The sequence below is a fragment of the Melanotaenia boesemani genome, chromosome 21, assembly GCF_017639745.1.
Source record: "Melanotaenia boesemani isolate fMelBoe1 chromosome 21, fMelBoe1.pri, whole genome shotgun sequence".
NCBI classification, from domain to species: domain Eukaryota; kingdom Metazoa; phylum Chordata; class Actinopteri; order Atheriniformes; family Melanotaeniidae; genus Melanotaenia; species Melanotaenia boesemani.
Window position 1 is genome coordinate 4,011,142 of NC_055702.1, and position 19,851 is coordinate 4,030,992.

At 41.0% G+C, this 19,851-nt stretch overlaps 3 protein-coding genes across 15 annotated transcripts in view; all 3 read right to left on the bottom strand.

Annotated features, from left to right (window-relative positions):
- The window catches only part of exoc7 (exocyst complex component 7), a 15,035-nt gene extending 10,856 nt beyond the window's left edge, over positions 1-4,179 (bottom strand). For 3 of the 12 annotated variants that reach the window (XM_041973622.1, XM_041973621.1, XM_041973618.1), the window contains exons 1-5: positions 3,944-4,176; positions 3,725-3,790; positions 1,281-1,465; positions 1,090-1,195; positions 482-704 (exon numbers count right to left, since the gene is read on the bottom strand). In XM_041973622.1, coding sequence (XP_041829556.1) covers positions 482-704; positions 1,090-1,195; positions 1,281-1,465; positions 3,725-3,790; positions 3,944-4,003 — 640 coding nt within the window. In that variant the 5' untranslated portion in view covers positions 4,004-4,176. Of the gene's footprint in view, positions 1-481; positions 705-1,089; positions 1,196-1,280; positions 1,466-3,724; positions 3,791-3,943 lie in introns of all 12 variants that reach the window. The other 9 variants (XM_041973626.1, XM_041973619.1, XM_041973625.1 and 6 more) reach the window with 7 other exon arrangements.
- A 1,214-nt stretch (positions 4,180-5,393) lies between these two features.
- Positions 5,394-9,976, bottom strand: tvp23b (trans-golgi network vesicle protein 23 homolog B (S. cerevisiae)). The gene is made up of 7 exons (XM_041973832.1): positions 9,898-9,976; positions 7,976-8,052; positions 7,723-7,867; positions 6,412-6,501; positions 6,187-6,309; positions 5,951-6,079; positions 5,394-5,872 (listed from the first exon to the last, which is right to left on the bottom strand). The coding sequence occupies exons 1-7, from the start codon at positions 9,907-9,909 to the stop codon at positions 5,846-5,848; spliced, it is 603 nt and encodes a 200-aa protein (XP_041829766.1). The 5' UTR covers positions 9,910-9,976; the 3' UTR covers positions 5,394-5,845.
- Positions 9,977-11,012: 1,036 nt separating this feature from the next.
- trim16 (tripartite motif containing 16) lies at positions 11,013-19,651 on the bottom strand. Of its 2 annotated transcripts, none has more exons than XM_041973828.1 (6): positions 18,547-19,651; positions 15,473-15,568; positions 14,983-15,216; positions 13,272-13,443; positions 12,347-12,442; positions 11,013-11,807 (listed from the first exon to the last, which is right to left on the bottom strand). In XM_041973828.1, the coding sequence occupies exons 1-6, from the start codon at positions 19,219-19,221 to the stop codon at positions 11,203-11,205; spliced, it is 1,878 nt and encodes a 625-aa protein (XP_041829762.1). In that variant the 5' UTR covers positions 19,222-19,651; the 3' UTR covers positions 11,013-11,202. The 2 variants fall into 2 exon arrangements, with proteins under 2 accessions (XP_041829762.1, XP_041829763.1); XM_041973829.1 differs by lacking the exon at positions 18,547-19,651 and adding an exon at positions 17,844-18,531.
- Between the last annotated feature and the right edge of the window lie 200 nt (positions 19,652-19,851).

Genomic DNA, 19,851 nt, shown 5'->3' on the forward strand with positions numbered 1-19,851 from the left:
CAAGGCCCCAGCCCCCAACCTGGAACCCGGCAGCCCACAGCCCCCACCAACCAGGAGGCAGAGGAAGAATTTCCCCACCGTGGGACTAATAAAGGTTTATTATTATTCTTTAACAGGCCGTCTGGTTCACGTCAGGCTGAATATGGCTGTAATGAATCAAAGAGGCTAAAAATAACTCCACCTGCCTCACTGCTGATCAAACATTGAATATCTCACCAATTAAAAGGATAAATGGTAAAACACGGCTTTAATAAGACTTTGTTTACACATGACTTATTTTAAATCTGTGCAATAAATTATGATAGATCGCAGCGTTGAAGCTTCTGCAGCTGACATGTCAGCAAAGATGAGACCATTCTTCTCTTTATTACACTGTTCTGGGTGAATAATCTAAAACCTCTGTGTGGGTGAGACCTGGTGGAGTAAAAATGAAGGAGATCCGGGTCAGACATGATGACTGAGCTGACGGAGACGGTCGTACCCTGGTTGCGTCCGTATTCCACCAGCCAGCCAGCGATGCAGATGATGTCCTGGAGCACGGCCTCAGGAAGGTGCTCCAGCACCACGTCCTCCTGGACCTCCAGCTCCTCGTCCACACTGATGGCGTCCAGGATGAGGATGGGGGGAACGGGCTTACTGTAGCGGGTCAGGAGGCTGCGGAACTCCGCCTCCAGCAGCTCCTTCCCCTTCTCAAAGCGCGCTTTCTGCAGACAGGTAACGATAATCTGAATGAGCACGTGAACCTGCAGAAACCTGCCTCTACTTCTCCTGCTGCCAAAAATACCCACATATTTTTATTTATTTATTTAAAAATGCACATTAATGGACATAAGGACAAATGCACAAATGTGAATGTGTCACAGAGTTAGCCTAGCAGCTAATTCACATCTGATTATTCACCACAGAAAGAGACTCGTGTACGAGTTCAAACTCCGCTGCTCTGGCTTCATTAATAAAATATTCATTAATCATATTGAAGGATTTCTGTCTGGAGGCTGTAAACTTCAGACTGAGAGGAAACAGAGATCAGAAGACAGGAGGATGGATAACGGAGACGTGTTCCTGAGGAAAGACAGGCTGATACTGTACCACTGTGTTGAGTTCAGGGCTGTCAGGGTTGTTGTCCTGAAAGTATTCCACAGCTTTCTGAATCTTTGCGATACAAGCCAGATATTCATCCAGTCTGCCTGTAGGGCTGCGACAGAACACACACGTTACGTTACAGAACCCGTTCACACCAGCAGTCAACTCGCGTCCCAGAGGACGGCGGCTGTCCTCACCCCTCTCTGATGATCCGGTCCGTGTCTTTGGCCACGTGATAGTAGCTGATGACGTGGTCCATGCAGGACAGAGTTTTGTCCACGTTCTCCTGGAGACGCTGCAGGTTCTCCGTCTGTTTGTGGACCGGAATGATGGAGTTCTCCAGCTGCATCAGGCGGCTCTCGAACGAAGACAGGATGGAAACCTTCCAGGACCACAAAGAAATCAGACACCAGATCAACAACTGGAACCATTTATCTGTGCAAACACGAGCAGCCTGACGTACTGCGTGCACTGTCACAGGATTTTGTTGTGATTTTAGTTTCCTCAGAGGGAGGTCATGAACATTTCCATAAGCTGCATCCTAAATTCTAAAGTTTCTTCATGTTTAAAATCAATATTATCTGAACTGAACAGTGAAACATGATTTTAGAATCTACAGCCCAAGTTTGGTGACTTGTTTTTTCTTTTATTTAGTAATTAAAGTTAGTAAAACAGGAAAAATAACCAGGTTTTTATAGAAGTTTTCATTATTATTATCATCAGGTTCAGGCTCATTTTTCATGTGAAGGTTGATCATTTAGCCGACTGCCTTTATGCAAACGTGTTTCATGATGACATCATCAAGTTGAGGAAGAAAAACCTCATTAATCCCCATGTGTTGATTAATGATTAATTCCATCCAACAAATAAAGTTTAGGATGTGTGGAAGTAAAATAAAGTCTGTATTTATCAAACACGTGCACACATTAGTACGAACGAGCCTTTAATAAATCCCACATGTTCTAAAGCACGGTGCTTGTGCACGTTCAGGCTCACTCCCATTCAGAAACACCCTCAAGCAACCAGACACGGTAGCAACACCCCTGTTTAAAATGACATGGAAATTTATTGTTTGCTGCTGAGTTTAAAGCAGAACTCGTCTTTCTTTAGTTCACTCAGTTCAAGTTAACATTTATTTTATTTTCCAATTTCATTTTAAGAACACGACTCATGACAACAGGCTCTGTCTTGGGAACCAACATTTGCTCAGGAGCCGCATCAGTCCTCTGAAGACGGCTAAATGAGGTTCTCTGGATTTTTCTAACCGTTTGGTAGGAGTTTCTTCTTGGGGAGGGAATGATTCTCTGTTGTCAACTTTCAGGCTTATTACTCTGCAGATCTTTAACATGAGCAAAGCTTTATAATAAACGAAATATCAGCAGATAACTATGTAAAGATTTATTTTAGGCTGAACAGTAAAATGATTGATTTCCTTCTGTATTTTTTAAAGAAGGTGCAAATGTTTAGAAGCCTTTTAATTCTATTATATTTATGTACATTTTTCATGTACATTTTTCTTATATCACATGTTATTTTAAGATGAAAAATAAAAAAACATCTTAGATATCAAGAGTTTGTTAAATGCTTACAGGAAACTTATTTGTAAGTCATGTCTCTTAAGCTTTATTTTCATATTTAACAATTTATAGAAAAAAAAAACAGGTTTCAATGATAATAATAATAATTTTTAAATACTATACGAACTACAGTGAAGTCCAAATTACCCCGACTTTGACGCTGCTGTCCGGCTTTCAACATGGAGCCTGGAGAGTCTACAGAAAACATCTTTCTCCACTAATAAACTTTCTTTATTTAACTTACCACAATAAGTGCATCTTTTTCTTTGCTGGATTAACTTCTTTGGAAAAAAACCTTATACTGATGGAAAGCCAGTTTATTTCCCTTTTGAACTGTGCCACATTTGTCAGGAAAATATGTTTATGGGATGAGCAGCAGAGTTGAGCATTTTCATGAAAAACTGGTCAAATCTTCTCTGTCAACACCAAACAGCTGATTCAGCTACAACAGCAGCAACCTCCAAAATTACAACGCTCACCCCCACAGAGCGGTCTTTATCTGAGACCTCCTCCAAAATTTGGGAGTGGAAAGGCAGTCCTGACCTCAACCCCACTGAGATGGCTTGAGTAAGCTGTTCATGCCAGAGTGACCAGCACATCCACACTGGCTGAATGGTGACCATTACTGGTTGAAGAATGGGACACCATCCCACAGCAGTGAGCCCAGCATGAGGAGGCTGTGCCATGCTGATGTGGCTGTGTAAGGTTTATCCATACGAAGCAGCTGTTTCACTACAAACATGTCTAGTTTCTTCACACTTAAATCACCCAATCCAGTAAAAACAGCAAACAAGTCAACAGCAGTTAAAGATGTGGGTCCATTCAGATAAAACAATGCTGCATTTAAACTAGTCACACCTCCAACACCTCCACCTTCCTGACAACCTGTGAGGTCCTTTTACAGCCTGTTTTAGACTAAATCACTGATTAGTTTCAAACTAAATAAAACGGCTAAACAATACAGCTTCCACTGTCCTGAACAATGCTGTTCTTCATCTGTGACGTCGTTATTGTGTTGATGAAGAAAAGTTAAATAAGCCACTGTTGTGCTTTCTTCGCCATACCATCCCCTTGGTCAGCTGATCGCTCTTCTCCAGGTTTTCTCGGATGAACGACAGCGTCTCTTGTTCCTGTAACATCACAGAAAAACCACTCATTTAAAATTAACTGAGAACACACATATTTCCTGTCAATTATTTTTCGTAACGTGTTTTGATCTGCTGTGATGAGTTAAAGCAGTAAAGCTAAGCTAGGAAGCCTCTTCCTCCACAGCTATGTCTGACCTGCTTCAGCTTCTCCTCGATCTCCCGCTTCCTGGCGGACGCATCCTCGGTAGGAATCATCCTGGAGCTAATTCCTATCCAAGGAAAGTCTCCGGTGGACTAAATGTGACTAACGGATCCGTTTGGATCATAGAAACTACAACGACCACGGTCAAAAACTGCTGTTTTGCTTAGCTACAACCAGCGATAGCAAGCTAGCTATGTTAGCAGTTGTAACAATAGAGCTTCCGGTTGTAGTTTCTAAATAATACAAAACCTCGCGATCAAACAAGCGAAACTAGTTTGTTCTCGGTATGTTATTGTGAAGGTAGAATACACATACTTCCGGTAGGGCGTGTTTGTCGTTTCCGCATCCAGGATGACACTCTGGGAACGTTTCTCCTGAATAAAACTGGGATCAGTTTTTTAGTGGCAAATTAAATGTCTGCGTTTTTCATCTTAGTGCTAACAAAGGAAATTTACGATTATAAAATGACAGATCGTGTAAAAGCATGAAGAGTATTGCTTAGTTTTACCAAAACTTCTGCAACGGCCCGTGCAAGGATCTAAACACCCCACCGGATGTCGCTGTTGAATTCAATATGAAATAAGAATAAAGGTAAATGTGAAATTAGCATAAAACGGGTAATTTCTTATTTTTTCCCCTTCAATAATACAAGCTGGTGTGTGTTTTTATACATGATAGGAACGCATTATTGATCACTTTTACAAAGAGATATATGTGTGGGTAGTTTTCCCTGCAATGTGCCAGTCTTCTGCAATATTCACCTGTTGGCATTCACTCTTAGTCCAAGCTTCTTGGTGGTGTGGATGATTACATGCCTTCAGCCATTTCAGATCTTTGGGGCACTACCCACACACTTAGCCAAGTTTCTCATTGCACAAATACAGTCCTTACAATATCTTACTATATAGGTTAATCTGCTTTTTCCAACAATGTTTAATACAATACCAGCGAGTATTATTATCACAGTATGAAATGCAAGAGAAAAAATGTTTCTTTGCTTTTTTTTCTTTTCATTTGCACAATAATAATCAATGTCTTAAATGCTTGAATGACAATAATAGATTAGCAATAGCTAAATAAAACAGTAATGAGATAATGAACTTACCCAAATCAAGTAGATATCACTCAAGCAGGTTTATTTCCTCAATTTTTTAAATAAAATTTATTAGTCACTAAAAATTTTGCTCTACTAAACGGTAAATCAGGTTGTTTAAAAGAAGCAATCGACCAAACACAAATTTCCCTGCTTTATGTGCTGCGTTTATATAATAAATGATGAATCTAATTAAAGGTTTAAGTGAGCTTAAAGTTAATAAAAATAAAGGGGGAAAATGAATACCACTAACTTTACTGTATAAAACTGCATAAAAGAAAACTACTCATTCGCATAAATAAAAAACTATAACTTTCAGAATAATTTTACAAATATATTTGCACAAAAAAGAGGTTTAATATAGTTTCTTTACTTACATATTTACAAGTCTCCTGGAATACTTTACAGTCTCTCAAACACCTCAAAAACTTCCATGAAGTTGTAAAAGAAAATCAAAAACACAAACTAAATACATGAAGGAATTTAGTCTAACACACAAACAATAGTAAGTCTAACACTTGACTCTTGTTATTCATGCTCCCCAGCTGTTTGTTAAAGACATAGTTTATTGCTGCGCTTCAGCTATTGAAAACACCGACCACACCTCACCACTGTATGGAAGAACAGGGAAACTTTTCTACTCAGTCACAAATTATATCAAAAAGAAAAAAAGAAGAGCAGAAAAAAAAAAATCAAAAACTGATATTTTCAGTTCATGTTGAAAAGGTTTTTGTGTCCACTTGTTAAGAGAAAATATATTATAGCATTAGAATAATGCAGGTTAAAATAGTGAGGCTGCTCTCTACGACTCCTCTTGCTTAGACAGCGCCTGGAGACAAAAACAAAGACTTTTCAGCAACACTTACAAACACATTCCTCATTGGGTTTTTCTCAGAAAACAGCTCACCTGCTTGAGAAACTGTCGGCTGAAGTAATTGGTGGCCACGTTCTTTAAGCTGGTCTTTCCTCCCACTTTACATTTCACATACCCGTAGAGGTTCGCTCCTTGTAACACCAAACCCATGATCACCACGGGCTGAGGAGGAAGACAGCGTTACGGTTCAATGGCACAGAAATATCTATCCTTTTTGTTTATTATCACAAAAAAAAACACCATGGTTATGTGCTCAGGTCACATCTTACCATCCATTTAATTTTAAGTGAAAACAATGTGCTGAAGGAAGAGATCAACCAGAGGATCGGGCAGATGATCAGTCCAAGCCAGAAGATTCGGGAATCCGAATCTGACACTTGCTTCTCAGTGCCCTGAAGGAAACAGGATATTTTCATAGAACAGTTAAAGACCTGCGTGTGAAGCAGAAACAACAAACATGAAAATCACAGAAGCAGCACGAAGTAGGACCTGACCTTCCTCGACTCAAACACCCAGTGGCTTCGTCCGTCATCATCCACCTGGTTCCACCACCGCAACCCAACCATCAGCCTGCCAGTGATGTTCTAGTGGAGATAAAAACCATCAGATGTGTGACCGTCTAACACATTTAACCCACTCACGCAGCATTGTACGTATTAACCCCAACCTTTACCATAAACCCACGCTCTGACCCTGTACTTGGCCCATTTATGAGTGATGAAATTTATTTCTGTCCCATAAGGGGAAGCAGGTCCTCAGATTTATGAATGAAACAAGCTCATGAGAACAGACAAGTTCATGAGAGCCCACAACATGAGAACAGATCGTTCTGTACGAAGTTCAAACTTCACCAAGTCATGCTCTCCGTTTCCTGTACGGCAGATAATGAGAGTACCTTTCCAGACACACATGCACTGTTTGTCCCTGCAACGGGGGAAAGTCACACAGATGCCGGTGGTTGCAGATAAGGTCTGAGAGGCGCTCGGACCTCGTCGTGTTCATGCTTTTGTTCGCATGAGCGACTCCAACGGTCAAGTCAAACTGCAACTCACACGACACGTTACCTCGCGTCAACACTGCGGCCTACATGCTAAACTGCTGTGGGAACGCATGGTAGCCATGATTCATGCACGGTTGTGTTAATGACGGCCCTTTCCCACGAGTACCAACTTACCCCAGCCCGACACCACCCCTCCTGATTTGTAGGCGTTTCCATCAGGATTTTCCCAGGTGAGTAGATAAGTTTTTAGCACCTACTCTGTCGGGGTTCTGAAGGTGCAGAGCTGGGCTGAAAATCGTGACGTGTCGCGATAGCGGGCCACTATTGGCTAGAATTTAACGACCATCACATGTATCTACAGCAGTGATGGAGAGGACAAGACGTCACCGGAACATTTTTATATTACTTGGACATGTGTGTAAGACACACCAGCGATGGCTGTGATCAGCTCTGACCTGAGATTCTTGTCTTCGTGTCTCAGGCTGACAAACAATGAATATTAATAAAACTTCTAAACGTGTTCTTAAAAAGATTAGTTGTACTTCTAGTAACAAGCTCTGTTGATATGAGGAGTTGAAAACCACATCTTTCACTTCAGATAATAAACAGCCTTTCAGCAAACTTTGATCAGATCTCTTAGTTTGGATTTCAGCGTCCTGATAAAAAATAAAACTTTTGTTATTCCTCAAATGATCCACTAAAGATAACAGCCCATTAAAAGAAGCACTGGTTAGCTCAGGCAGCAAAAAAGATCAACACACTCAGGATTCCTGGTTAGACAATGTAGAAGCAGTAAAATACACACCTTTACTGTCCAGAAGTCACATGACAGCAGAAGGATTATCGTAACCATGGAGGCGATGAAACTAACGCCAATAATGTCACAGAGCAGGTAGACGAGGACGCCGCTGACTCTGAAGAAGAGGTGGAAGAAAGACGCCACCGGGTGCCTGGCAACAGATTTAAAACTAAATGTGAAGCATCAAAGAGCCACAACTCATTCGTTTTTATATCTAATTCTACATTATGAATCCATTTTAAATAGACTGACAACTTACTTAACGCTTGTCTTCTTTGACCTTTTCCCTGCATCCTCCTCGGCATCAAACAGAGACACATCTTCATCATTGGCATCCTGAGGGATCAATAAGGAAGAGTTTGACCCGGTGACTGAAAAAAATCACTCTAAAATCAACTACAAGCCTCATGTGTCGACATGGAGGGGTCAGAGGTCGTTAATTGGAACAGTAACTTTAACAGATGCACAGATTTCTGGTTTAGACTCTTTCTAAAATTCAGAAGCTAAACTCTCCTGCAAATTCAGAAAAATCTGCATTTTAACTCCCTCTGGTTCACATTTAAAAAAGTACATTGATGTGTTTTTCAATAGAAGATTACTAAGAATGGTGGCACATAATGTGGATATCTTTTTCTTTTTTTTTTAAACAATCTATTAAAAATGAGACACAAAATGACTAAACTTAGGCAAATCTTAATTTAACACATCAGTTGCTCATTTAAATTTACAACCCTGCTGACAATTTAATCAGCTGATCGTTCAATCAATCCACAAAACACTACCAAAATTAAATCAAGACATACCACAATGCTGATTTTTTTTTTTTACTTTTAAACCATGAATCCACTTGTGAACATAACAGACTGAAATTGGGGTATTAAGTATATACCTAAAGTTATCCCTGTTAATTAAAAAAACAGACCAATACTTTCAGCAGTCAATTTTCTGTTCTCTGAAATGTTCAAGCTACAGGGATTCAAGACCAACTAAAGAAATATATTTTTACATTTGTGAATCAAGCACCTGTTTTTCTTTATTATTATTATTAATAATAATAATAATAAACAGTAGGTAAACATCTGCTCTAATTAAATAAGTGCAGCAGATCTACAATAAATTTAAATTAGCATCCGTCTCTCTAATTTGAGTCTAATTTAAATTCTGAACATATTCCAGATATGCAGTTTAGATAAAACAAAAGAAAGACGGTTATTCTCTGTGCAGGTTTCTTTAAGCAGTTATTTAACAAAGGTGTGTCTAAGATCTTTAGCTTTAGTTCTTCAGCTGCTATGCGCTTTATTAGCTGATGACCTATACTATTATAAATAAAGTAGTGGCATACATGTAACTTATTCAAATTTATCTAAAAAATAAATAAATGGTTAAAACAACAGACTATGACTCTGTCCATGTTTCTGAAAGAATAACAAGATTTTTACTTTTACAAGAAACTACAGAATCCAGTCACAATAACATCTGGTTACTTCACAGGATAATGACGAACACAGAAGTTGTGGCTCCACGTGAAAATCTGTTGTTTCAAGAGGCTGCTTCTAAGTACTAACGGGGAGAATTTAAGTAAAAATGTTATAATAAGCAAAGTAACGCATAAATAAGTTTATGATACTTGGTTAAGGTCTAAAGTGTTAGCGCTGTCAGTTTCAAACTAACGTAACTGGCTTTTGGGGCAACACATTACACCGCTAACCTCTCCATACTGAGACATTTTACCCATTGGTTTGTTTGGTTAAAACTTTTACAATACATATAACCCAACTCCACGTTAATATGGGAGTTGACAACGTAATTGTGAAGTTGTAATGAGTATATACAGGCTATGGAAACGTTAGCCATTGTTAGCTAATACGAAAGCAAATACACCAAGATGCCCAAGCTCAGGTTTAAACATTTAATGTACATAACACGAATAGCAAAATTCTGTGTTACTGGTTTAAATATTAAAACATAATAGTGTTTACAGAAACAATTATCTAAACCAATTTCAGATTAGCTCTCCTATAACTAGCATGCTACGTACATTAAAAATATTCGCACGACAGCTGTTAATCTCAGCTGAAGAACGTTCTGGGTTCGTTTTTTCACTACATAACACGTCTTTCTACTAGCTGCATGAAAGCTCCATGTCCAACACTCCATAAAACGGTATTACAAATCACTTACCCCTGTTAGCATGTTGAATTTTAAGCTAGCTCTTCCTGGTTACATGCTCAGTTCCACGTCACTGTACGCGGTGATCATGTGACCAATGCGTGCTGCGTCATTAAATTTTCATTTCAAGAGAAATATTGGCGTCAAATGCTTATATGTATTATAAATATGTTATGTTGGAATATGTTTTTATTTACGTTTGATTAAAAATTATATTCAGATTTTAAAGTCTGTGGATAAATGTATAAACAGTTATGATTTTTATTTATTTGTCATTTTTTTAAGTTGCTCATTTTCTCTCTTAAAACAAGTACAATTTTAATTGTATTTTCCAATTTGGTGCATTCTGGTTAACTGAATTTTAAAGATATATTATGTAAATTTGTTTATTGGAAGTTATCTTTTTCTTTGGGTTTACCTTGGAATTTTAATATATGTATCTATATCTATTATTCAATACATCAATTTAATACAGTTTAAATATTAAGTTTATGAACAGATATTTTTCTATAATTTTATTTATTTATATTTAACAAGAAGATGAGGACAAGAGTCATCTGAACACATTCACAGACACCAGGAGAGACACAAAATGACCATAAACTGTTCAGCCTATCACTTTTAGTCACTTCATGTTTAGTTGTGTTTCTTTGCTCATTCTGCAGTCGTGGTTGCAGTTTGTCAAACCTGGGATAAAGTTTTCTTTTTCCCAGTGATCAAAGCAATGTAATGATCTTATGAGTGTGCTCACTTCTGATTTTAGAATACCACTGGTTCAGTTTCCACAAAGTGCCTTAGATCTCTGTTCCATCCCACTGAGAATTCCCATCATGATCAAATGGAAAAAGCTCTCAGTCTTTCACTTCCAATATATATTTAAAGTTCTCATCAAAATACAGTTTGACCTATTATGTAAGACTTTTAGATCCATGTTGCCTTTATGTAGCAGCATTTTCGTAATAGAACAGACTGTTGAACAACCCAGGTAAGTAAGTTGTTTAAGCTCATCCTCGTGTACATTTCCAGTTTCATCCTAATTTCATACTGGCAGAAATCAGAGTAAATGGATTTTATTAAATAAAACCATTGATCTAATGCTGTGGAAGAACTTTGTGAATAAAGAAGACTTTTTTCTAAATGAAAATACTATTTTTATTTGCATACAGAAAATATAGAACATTTCCAGCAACATTGTTTTCAAAGGCACACATGGGCATAAATATGATTCAACCGTGAAATAAAATCTGCTGTAAACACATTAAAAATGTCAGGAGTTTCCACATTGTCCCTATTTTCCAGACGGTGGCTCTCACATGTTCATTTTTGTAAAACAATGGCTCCGTTTGCAGGTGAAGTGGGAGGAGAGGGGCTTTTCAGGGGTAAAGACTCTCCAGGTGCCACCAAGAAGACGACATTCTCCTTCTTGGACAGCCAGAAAGCTGGATACAGAGGCTCCAGGAACTCCGCCTGGTACTCATGGATGAGCATCATGGTGCCATCTACCCCATAAAAAGCCAGCAGGCCTCCCGTGTAGTCAACATAAACCCCGATACGAGTGAACTTCTCTAAGTTCAGCGGGGTCTCCACGTCGCTGTGCCAGGCGGAGAAGGTGCGTCCGTTCCACTGGAGGCACCAGGAGAAGTTGTTCCCCGTGATGCAGCTGGTGCTCTCGCTGCCCTTGCGGTTGATGCTCTTGTAGGTCAGACCGACGTGCGTGCCCTCGCCGTTGATGTCTACCTCAAAGTAGTGCCGGCCCAGGTAGAAACTTTCTGCAGCCAGAACTTGCCGCCAGTTCTCGAAGCGTTCAGGAAGGTCGGGATAAGGATGCTGCCAGGGGGTGGTGTTGGTCACCTTCCTGTTCTCCTCGGTCAGGCGGAGGAACTTGTGAACCGTGTCTGGATCGAAACTTAATGGAGAGGCATCTGTGGAGAATTGGTGAACATGTCAGTGTTGTGGCATACGTACAGAGGAAGGTGAGTAAGCAGCAGTATGTTTATTTACTGTGCTCATTTGTGCAACATCTTGGATCGTTTACACCCAGATGTGGAGCAGCAGCAGGAGTTGCTACTCATTCTGTGGCATCATTAAGTAATTCTTAGTGTGCAAATGTGTGTAAAATTGCTTCCATTTGGTTTGTTTAAATAGTCCGGATCAGTGGTTAGGCCAACTTCAGGCCCTGTGTGGATTTTCTTTTCATTCAGGGCCTTCATTTCCTGTAATTCAGCAACTTTTCACATCAATTAATTTCAAGCACCAGTAGATTAAATGTGGTCCTTGTTATCAAATGCTTGAGTTAAGCATAAAGCACCACTATCGTGTCAGTCAGAAGTTCAGGAGGACGACGCCCTTTTTTACCTTTTAGATTAAATTTTAAACTTTATTTTTATCAGTTAAACATAGAGTAAAAATGATTTGCAAACATTAATTTTCTTCTAGCCGAAGGATAAAATAAAACACTTACATTTGAGGAAATCCACCCGCGTCTTTGGATCAGGTAAAGACTCGTTGTGCCTGGCTGCCACCATTTCTTTGACTGTTGTCTTTATTCCCATTTTATCTGAAATTAAAAAAAGACATTTTACATTTTATTATATAATAACTGATAAAAAGAAAACAAAGAAACCAGTGTTGTAGAAAATCTACCAAGAGTCTGGAATGAGTAAAAGTAAGTAGAAGTTTTATTACGGGAGAAGTATAAAATACAGGCAATACTTGCAAGTTCGAGAGCTGTCTTGTTGACTCCGGAAGCCGACAAGAGGACTCCCCCTTGCTGCATTTTCGGAATCAGTTTTATTCAACCTGATCCTGGCTAAAAGCCAGTCTCTAAACTGATAAACAGAGACGGGAAACAAGAAGGCGCTGCTCTCCTACTGTCTCGCCCAAACAGGCTGCTATTTTCTAAACAACTGTTTCTATCTAGCAGCGGCCCACCAGTCTCAACTTTTCCCCATATCACGAGTCAGGAAGAAAAGTGGTCAGCCTGACCTCACACAACAGGAGAACAATAACTTCAATGTTCTATATAAGGAAAACACACATTATGAAATGTAATTGAGGGTAATAAATGAATAAATGTGTTATATGAATAAAAGAATGATCACACTTGTGATTATTATATGAGTAAATATGACTGATTACCATTTGCATTAAAATTACTTCCACACCAGGTAAACAAGTGTTTACAGTCTTTCTGCTCCTGCTGTTCAGTCATTTGTATCCCACACAAAGCAGGAGACTCATGTAGCTCTTATGCAACCAACGCTGCATATTTTGTCTAAAAATTCTTTACATGTGTGAACACGTCTGAACAGCCAAAGAAGCATCCACATCTGCAACTTGCTGCAGGTCGTGGGGTGGTTTCCCCGGCAACATGAGAGTTTTCTCACCGTTCCTGCACGTCTCTTTGATTTTCTCTGTGTATGAAGACACCAGCATGGCACAGAGATCCTGCGTGGAGTCAACAATCACCCGGCTGAAGGAGTTCAGGTGGTCCATCAGGCCGACGGAGACTCCAGGCAGGGAGTTATCGGGGGCTTCTTTCTTCCACTCTGCATACTCCTGTAAAACAAACACGAGGCTTCAGGCATTTCTGACTTTTTGTCGGTAAAGCCAAAGACAAAGCGCACAGCTCGCACTGGGTTCAGTGCGTTTGAGGTCACATCCAGATTTCTGTCAGAGGGTTTTGGACAAGTAAAGCAGGAGATCCGAGGCTAAATAAAAGCCTCTTGTTTTGTGTTAGTTTAATGTCTTTATCTGCATTAATCCAAATGACTTACTTCCTCACAATCTTTCAGATACTAAAAGAACAAAGCATGGCAACAACAAAGGAGCTGGTGTTAAGTTCATGATGTATCCAGGGTGCGAACCACAGGGGAGCTGTAGCTCCCCTTAATGAAACATGAGCTCCCCTAGAAACAGGATTTATGAAATGTTGGGGGAGCTATATATTACTGACAATAAAATGTATGCTGATTGCTCACAAATTCACTGTAGCCTAAAGTATGACTATGGATGCTGTAATTATTGTGACCACTGAAGCGTGGCGGCGCTCCAAGTTAAACTCCCTGTAGATCTACGTTAAATACAAAATAAAAGAAGTAAATGCGTAAAAGGTAAGGTAAGACCTGCTTTAACTATTTACAATATGGGAAACTATCATTGCTCATTATATTGTGTATGGCAAGCATCGCTGTGTACGTGTGTGATATGTGGGGAATATTAACTATGTAAGTTGATCTTCGCAAAAAGAGTGGTAAAATTTTTTTGCAAGGGACATTTGCACCTGTTATGTATTATTGTTGCATAAGAGTTGTTAAACATTATGTATTGGTACGCCTATGTTCTGTGGGGCAAGCTGTAATATCAGCTGGCATCATGTTCTTACTTGCCGAAAAAAGATAGGAAATGCAAAAAAGCGGCTCCCCCTAAGCCCACGGTATGGTTCGCACTATGGATGTATCCAGTCTTATTTTCTCCCACAGTTCATGCAGAATGGTGGGTGGCATTAGAGTAGAACCATGGAACCTTTAAAAGTGGACCAGAGAGAGTTCACTTCAGCCTTTCCTCCTGCCTCAACACACCAGAGAGCAGCAGAGGCCTTGGTCTGGTGGAGATCCATGTTTGGTGGGGATAAAAAAATCGTGAAGAGGTTGCTCAGGCAAAATAGCCAAGACATAAGGCATTCCGCAGCAGAATGAGTCATGCAAGTCCATTATGAAATTGAATAGTTTTCATTGTGCTTTTTTCAGTCTTAACTGGGAGACGGGTGGAGGCCTGCACTCCTGTCTCACCAGGTTTATTTATTTCTTTAATTTAACATGTTAGACATGATTGAACAACACCTTCTCCACCTTTGCCTTACTAGTTGAAATTTAGACTTTTTAAATTAATTCAATAATTAATGTATGTTTTTCTAAGAGCTGCTGTAACAGGCTCAGTTAAAAAAAAAAATAGGTCAGTCAGAGCCCAACTTCCCTGAAACAACTAATATAGATTGTATTTGTCTTTAGAAAAGAGTTCTTTTAAAATAAGAAAAATAAGATCCATGTGATATAAGTTAACATCATGATGATATGCCCTGGTGACTTGGACTCGTACCTGCAGGAAGTCCACATCATTCTTATTTCTGGAGAGCTTCTCCATCTGAGCCTGAGTCTTCTTCAGCTCCGAGCACCTCTGCTCCAGGTGAACCCGGATGCCCTCTGCCTGCTTCAGCGCCTGCTTCTTCTCACCCTCCAGGATCTCCGTCACCTCCCGCTTGGCCCTCTCCACCACTGCCTGCAGTTCCTCAAACTGGCTCTCGATCACCGCCCGTACATCCTTCACAGAGTGCTGTGAAAAACAGCATGTAGAAAATCCAGCTGAGCTGCATGATGGCGTTACATAACTGCAAACACATGGAGGGAAGTCGTCATTGCTCCACCACCACGTGACAAACAAGGCTTTGCTCTGACCCCTTAAGGAAACCTGTTTATCTGAGGAGGATCCGAAACCTCCAGGATTACAAACCAGAGGATGCTTGATCCAAAAATAGCTGCTTCCCACTATTGTGACATCTATGTGACACTCAGTCATGTGTTGCGTTTACCTCAATAGAAACTCTGTTGAGCTGGAGTTTGTTGATGGCGTTCTCGGCTGCCGTCACTGTCTTCACCATCTCACTCTGCTTCTCCTTCAGTTCTTTCTGAGATTACAATGCAGGGAAGCAGATTTCATGAGGAAACCACAATCCACACGGCCATGCTCAAAACATGTCAAAACCTAAACACAAAGGTCTAGATGGAAGTGTGTTTCTTAACAGCTGGGCTCTTTCCACTGATTTTCTTTATTTTGGACATCTTATACATCTAATCACGTTTGTAGCTTTTAAAGCTCCGACTTGTTTTCAGTCCAACAAGTGAAGTCTAAATTCCTCAGGCAGGTCGAGACAACTCGAGCTGAAGATGCCACTCTGAGATTCACTTTCAATGAAGTTCAGAATCCGAGGGACCACACCAATATCAGTGTTATTTGTTAGTGTTCAGATTTAATATTTTCTACTCTTTTGGATCTTTAGAGCAGTGATCCCCAACCCTGGTCCTCAAAGGCCCACTATCCTGCAGGTATTAGATGTTTTAAATAATGTTTAATAAAGTGAATAATGAATAATTATTATACTTGCATAAAAACATTACAGGTGAATATTTATTCCACTGTTTTTGCTCATTTATTTCAATCACCTTAAGTCATTATGAAAACTTAATCAAATTATTTTAATCCTTTAAATGCCAATTTGATTACAGTTTTGAGTGCGACTGAAGTTGACTGAAAAAATCAAAGATAAAATACATAAATAAATAAATAAATAAGTCTAAAAAGAATATATAAATCCATGCATCCATTTTCTTTCGTTTATCCGGAGCCGGTTTGCGGGAATAGCTGCCTAAGCAGGGAAACCCAGACTTCCCTCTCCCCGGCCACATTCACCAGCTCATCCGGAGGGATCCCGAGGCGTTCCCAGGCCAGCCGAGAGATGTAGTCCGTCCAGCATGTCCTGGGTCTTCCTCGGGGCCGGGGGACGTGCCCGGAACACCTCACCAGGGAGGCATCCAGGAGGCATCCTAACCAGATGCACGAGCCACCTCATCTGGCTCTTCTGGATGTGGAGGAGCAGCGACTCTACTCTGAGCCTCTCCCGGATCACCAAGCTTCTCACCCCATCTCTAAGGGAGAGCCCTTAGCTACGGAGCTACGGAGAAAACTCATTTCGGCCACTTGTATTCGTGATCTTGTACAATATTGTGTACAGTGGGGATGGGGAGCTGCTGACCTCGACTCGGGACGTTGTGAGGCAGTGGAGGGAATACTTCAAAGACCTTCTCAATCCCACCAACACATCTTCCGATGAGGGAGCAGAGTCTGGGGTAGCTGGTGCTGGCTCTCCTATCTCTGGGGCTGAGGTCGCTGAGGTGGTTAAAAAGCTCCTCAGTGGCAGGGCCCCAGGGGTGGATGAGGTCCGCCAAGAGTTCCTTAAGGCTCTGGATGCCGTAGGGCTGTCTTGGCTCACATGCCTCTGCAGCATTACGTGGACATCGGGGACAGTTCCCCTGTACTGGGGTGGTGGTCCCCCTCTTCAAAAAGGGGGACTGGAGGGTGTGCTCCAACTACAGGGGGATCACACTCCTCAGCCTCCCCGGTAAGGTTTATTCAGGGGTGCTGGAGAGGAGGATCCGTCAAACCTCGGACTGGGGAGGAGCAGTATGGTTTTGGTCCAGGTCGTGGAACAGTGGACCAACTCTACACCCTCTTCAGGGTCTTTGTGGGCTTGGAGAATATATAAATCTTTAAAGTTTATAGGAATTTTTAGGTTAGGACTTTTCTGTCCTCTAGTGATCCCAAAGGGTAGGAAATGTGTTCTCGGTGTCCTATTGACCTATAACAAAAATTTAAATAGGAAGTTCTTTAATAAAACACTTTCTTTCTAAAAGAAACATCCATTATTGGGTTACTATCTTTGTCCGTTCAGCTAATTTACCTGAATGGCCAAAAGTCCCTAATGACCTACAAAGGGTAATATTCAGGGGGCTGAAAGGGTTAAATGATAAAAAGTTTAGAATTTTATACAATTAATGTGTTCAGTTTAGTCTGTGGATCTGACCAGGCCTGACATTATGATTACAGATTTATGGTTTAGTGTTTGGAAGGAAGATTAATTCCTGGAGTGTGAAGTTATACAGTAAATTCCCAGCAGAAACTGGGAGATAACATTCTATTGTTTTCTGTGTTGTTCTTTTTGGCGGTTTCTATCCTGTGGAAGTGAAACTCATTTCCTCTTCGCGAGTGGCTCATTTGATGCTGTTGTCATGGCTCCCTTAATGTGTGTTCACAGTTTAAGTAGCATCAGCTACAGGTAGCTGCTGAGGTGCCTCTCCTCGTTTTACAGCTCTTAATAAGCAGTTTGCTGTTTTGCAATGACTTGCCAGGCATCTGCAGGAATCTGAGCTGGACCTGAGGGTCCCAGATCGCCGCAGAGAGACGAATGACTCCTCAGCTGAAGCTCCGGTTTCCATGCTATGACCCTCAGAGAGGACTGCAAGACAGAGTGCCTGTTGTGACCTGATTAAGTGTTCAGAGCTGAGAGAGAACAACTGTGATGCCCTGTGGAACAGAGCTATACACACACTTCATTAGACAGCAGCAGTGTGATTCAAAGGAATATTTATGAGAGCAGATTATAAATTAATAACACTCCTGCTGTCAGATTTTGTTCTTTTGATGCTAAATAATCATAATTACTCTAAATAAACTAAAACAAAACAGATGTAATACTTGGAAAAGTTCAGTTAAGCTGAAACTGGTCAGGAGGCTTTAAGATTGCTGGGAATTTCTGTTGTATATGGGTGAAACTATCTTTATAAATAACTCTTTTTTTTTTCTTTTTTTTTCCCCCAGCCTGCTAATAATGTGGTTTAGTGTTAAAATGTTGAAAGATGAAGCCTTTAGTTGCATCTCTATTGCTCAAAAGTCAGACTTACATTAAAAAATTCTTAGATAACCATGAAGGAATTTTCTCTTCCTCTGAGGATGAATTTGATAAATTCTTCCAGAAATGCGCTGATGCAGGAGGTTTGATCTGAGTCTAAAACATTAAGGTGTGTGTGAGGACAAAGAGGGGACACTTGCCTCTATCCGTCTGCGAGCGTCCACCACCGGCATGGTGTTGTGGCCCCGGTGGTCCTCCGTCATGCAACCCTGACAGATGCAGCAGGTGTCGGCGCAGCAGAACAGATCCAGGGGCCACTTGTGGCTCTCGCAGGTGCGCCTCTCGATGTCCCTGAGTGGCTCCACCAGCCGGTGGTTCTGAAACTTCTGGTTTTCTAGGTGAGGCCGGATGTGGGCCTCGCAGTACGAGACCAGGCAGGTGAGGCAGGACTTGAGTGCTCTGCGGGGACTCCCAATGCAGGAGTCACACACCACATCGTCAGGACCTAAAGGTTCCTCCTTCACCTCCTCATCTGTCTGTGGTTCTGTCTCCTTCTTGTCCCCTGCAGGCTTCTCGGGATCTTCAGATTCCTTCAGATCCTCCTGGAATTTGACCTCCTTCTTTATCTTTAAGTTCTGATTTTGTTCTTTTTTGTTTCTGATCTCAGGGGCTTCAGCTGTCAAGTTTTCTTTGGGAGTTTCAGGTTTGACCAGACTGCTCAGACACTTTGGACATCCTTTACTTTTGTCTCTGTGGCAGGTGGCACAGATACCGCATACGGCTGGATCATCTTCACTCAGCTCATCTGAGCAGACGCCACACAGCTGCTGTGCTTTGGAGATGGGAGCTGCCTCTACAGGTGCTGTCTCTGCCATGTCTTCAGCTCTTCTCTGCCTTCCTGCTCCACTCACACTCTCGTATGTTCTCAGTGGAAATAACTGGTTCAGCCGCTTTTGTGAACCAGAAGTTCCTGGATTCCTGATGAGTCTGAAAAGCCACACCTATGTCATGCGTTATAGTTTCACTCTAAATGCTGCTCGCTGCAGCAGCACTCACATGCAAACAGTAAAACATCCCAACACAATCACCACCTTCCCCGCCCAGAGAGGGTGGGGCTCAAACCAGAAACCCAGAGGTGTAGGGTTGAATCTTCAAACATTCTTTACTTAAAACTATATAAAAATAAAGAAAAATAAAAACTGAAACTCTCAAGTTGAACAGTCAGTGAAAAGCATCTCCGGAGATGTGATCATCCTGCTGATCTGACGGCTTTTTGTCCCTTTGCTCAGCGGCTCACCTCCTTCCTCTTTCACATGTTTGCATTTCTGCTTCAAAGTTCAAGTGGAAAGGCCAAAGCAACTTCAAACACTAACATGACCAGAGTTTAGAGCAGCTTCAGAGGAGATGCTGCCCCCAAGTGTTCAGAAAATCACACCACAGAGAAGAAGTTTAGGACTCTGCATTCTATATTTTATTTTAATAACTTTTTAATTTCATGTCACTGA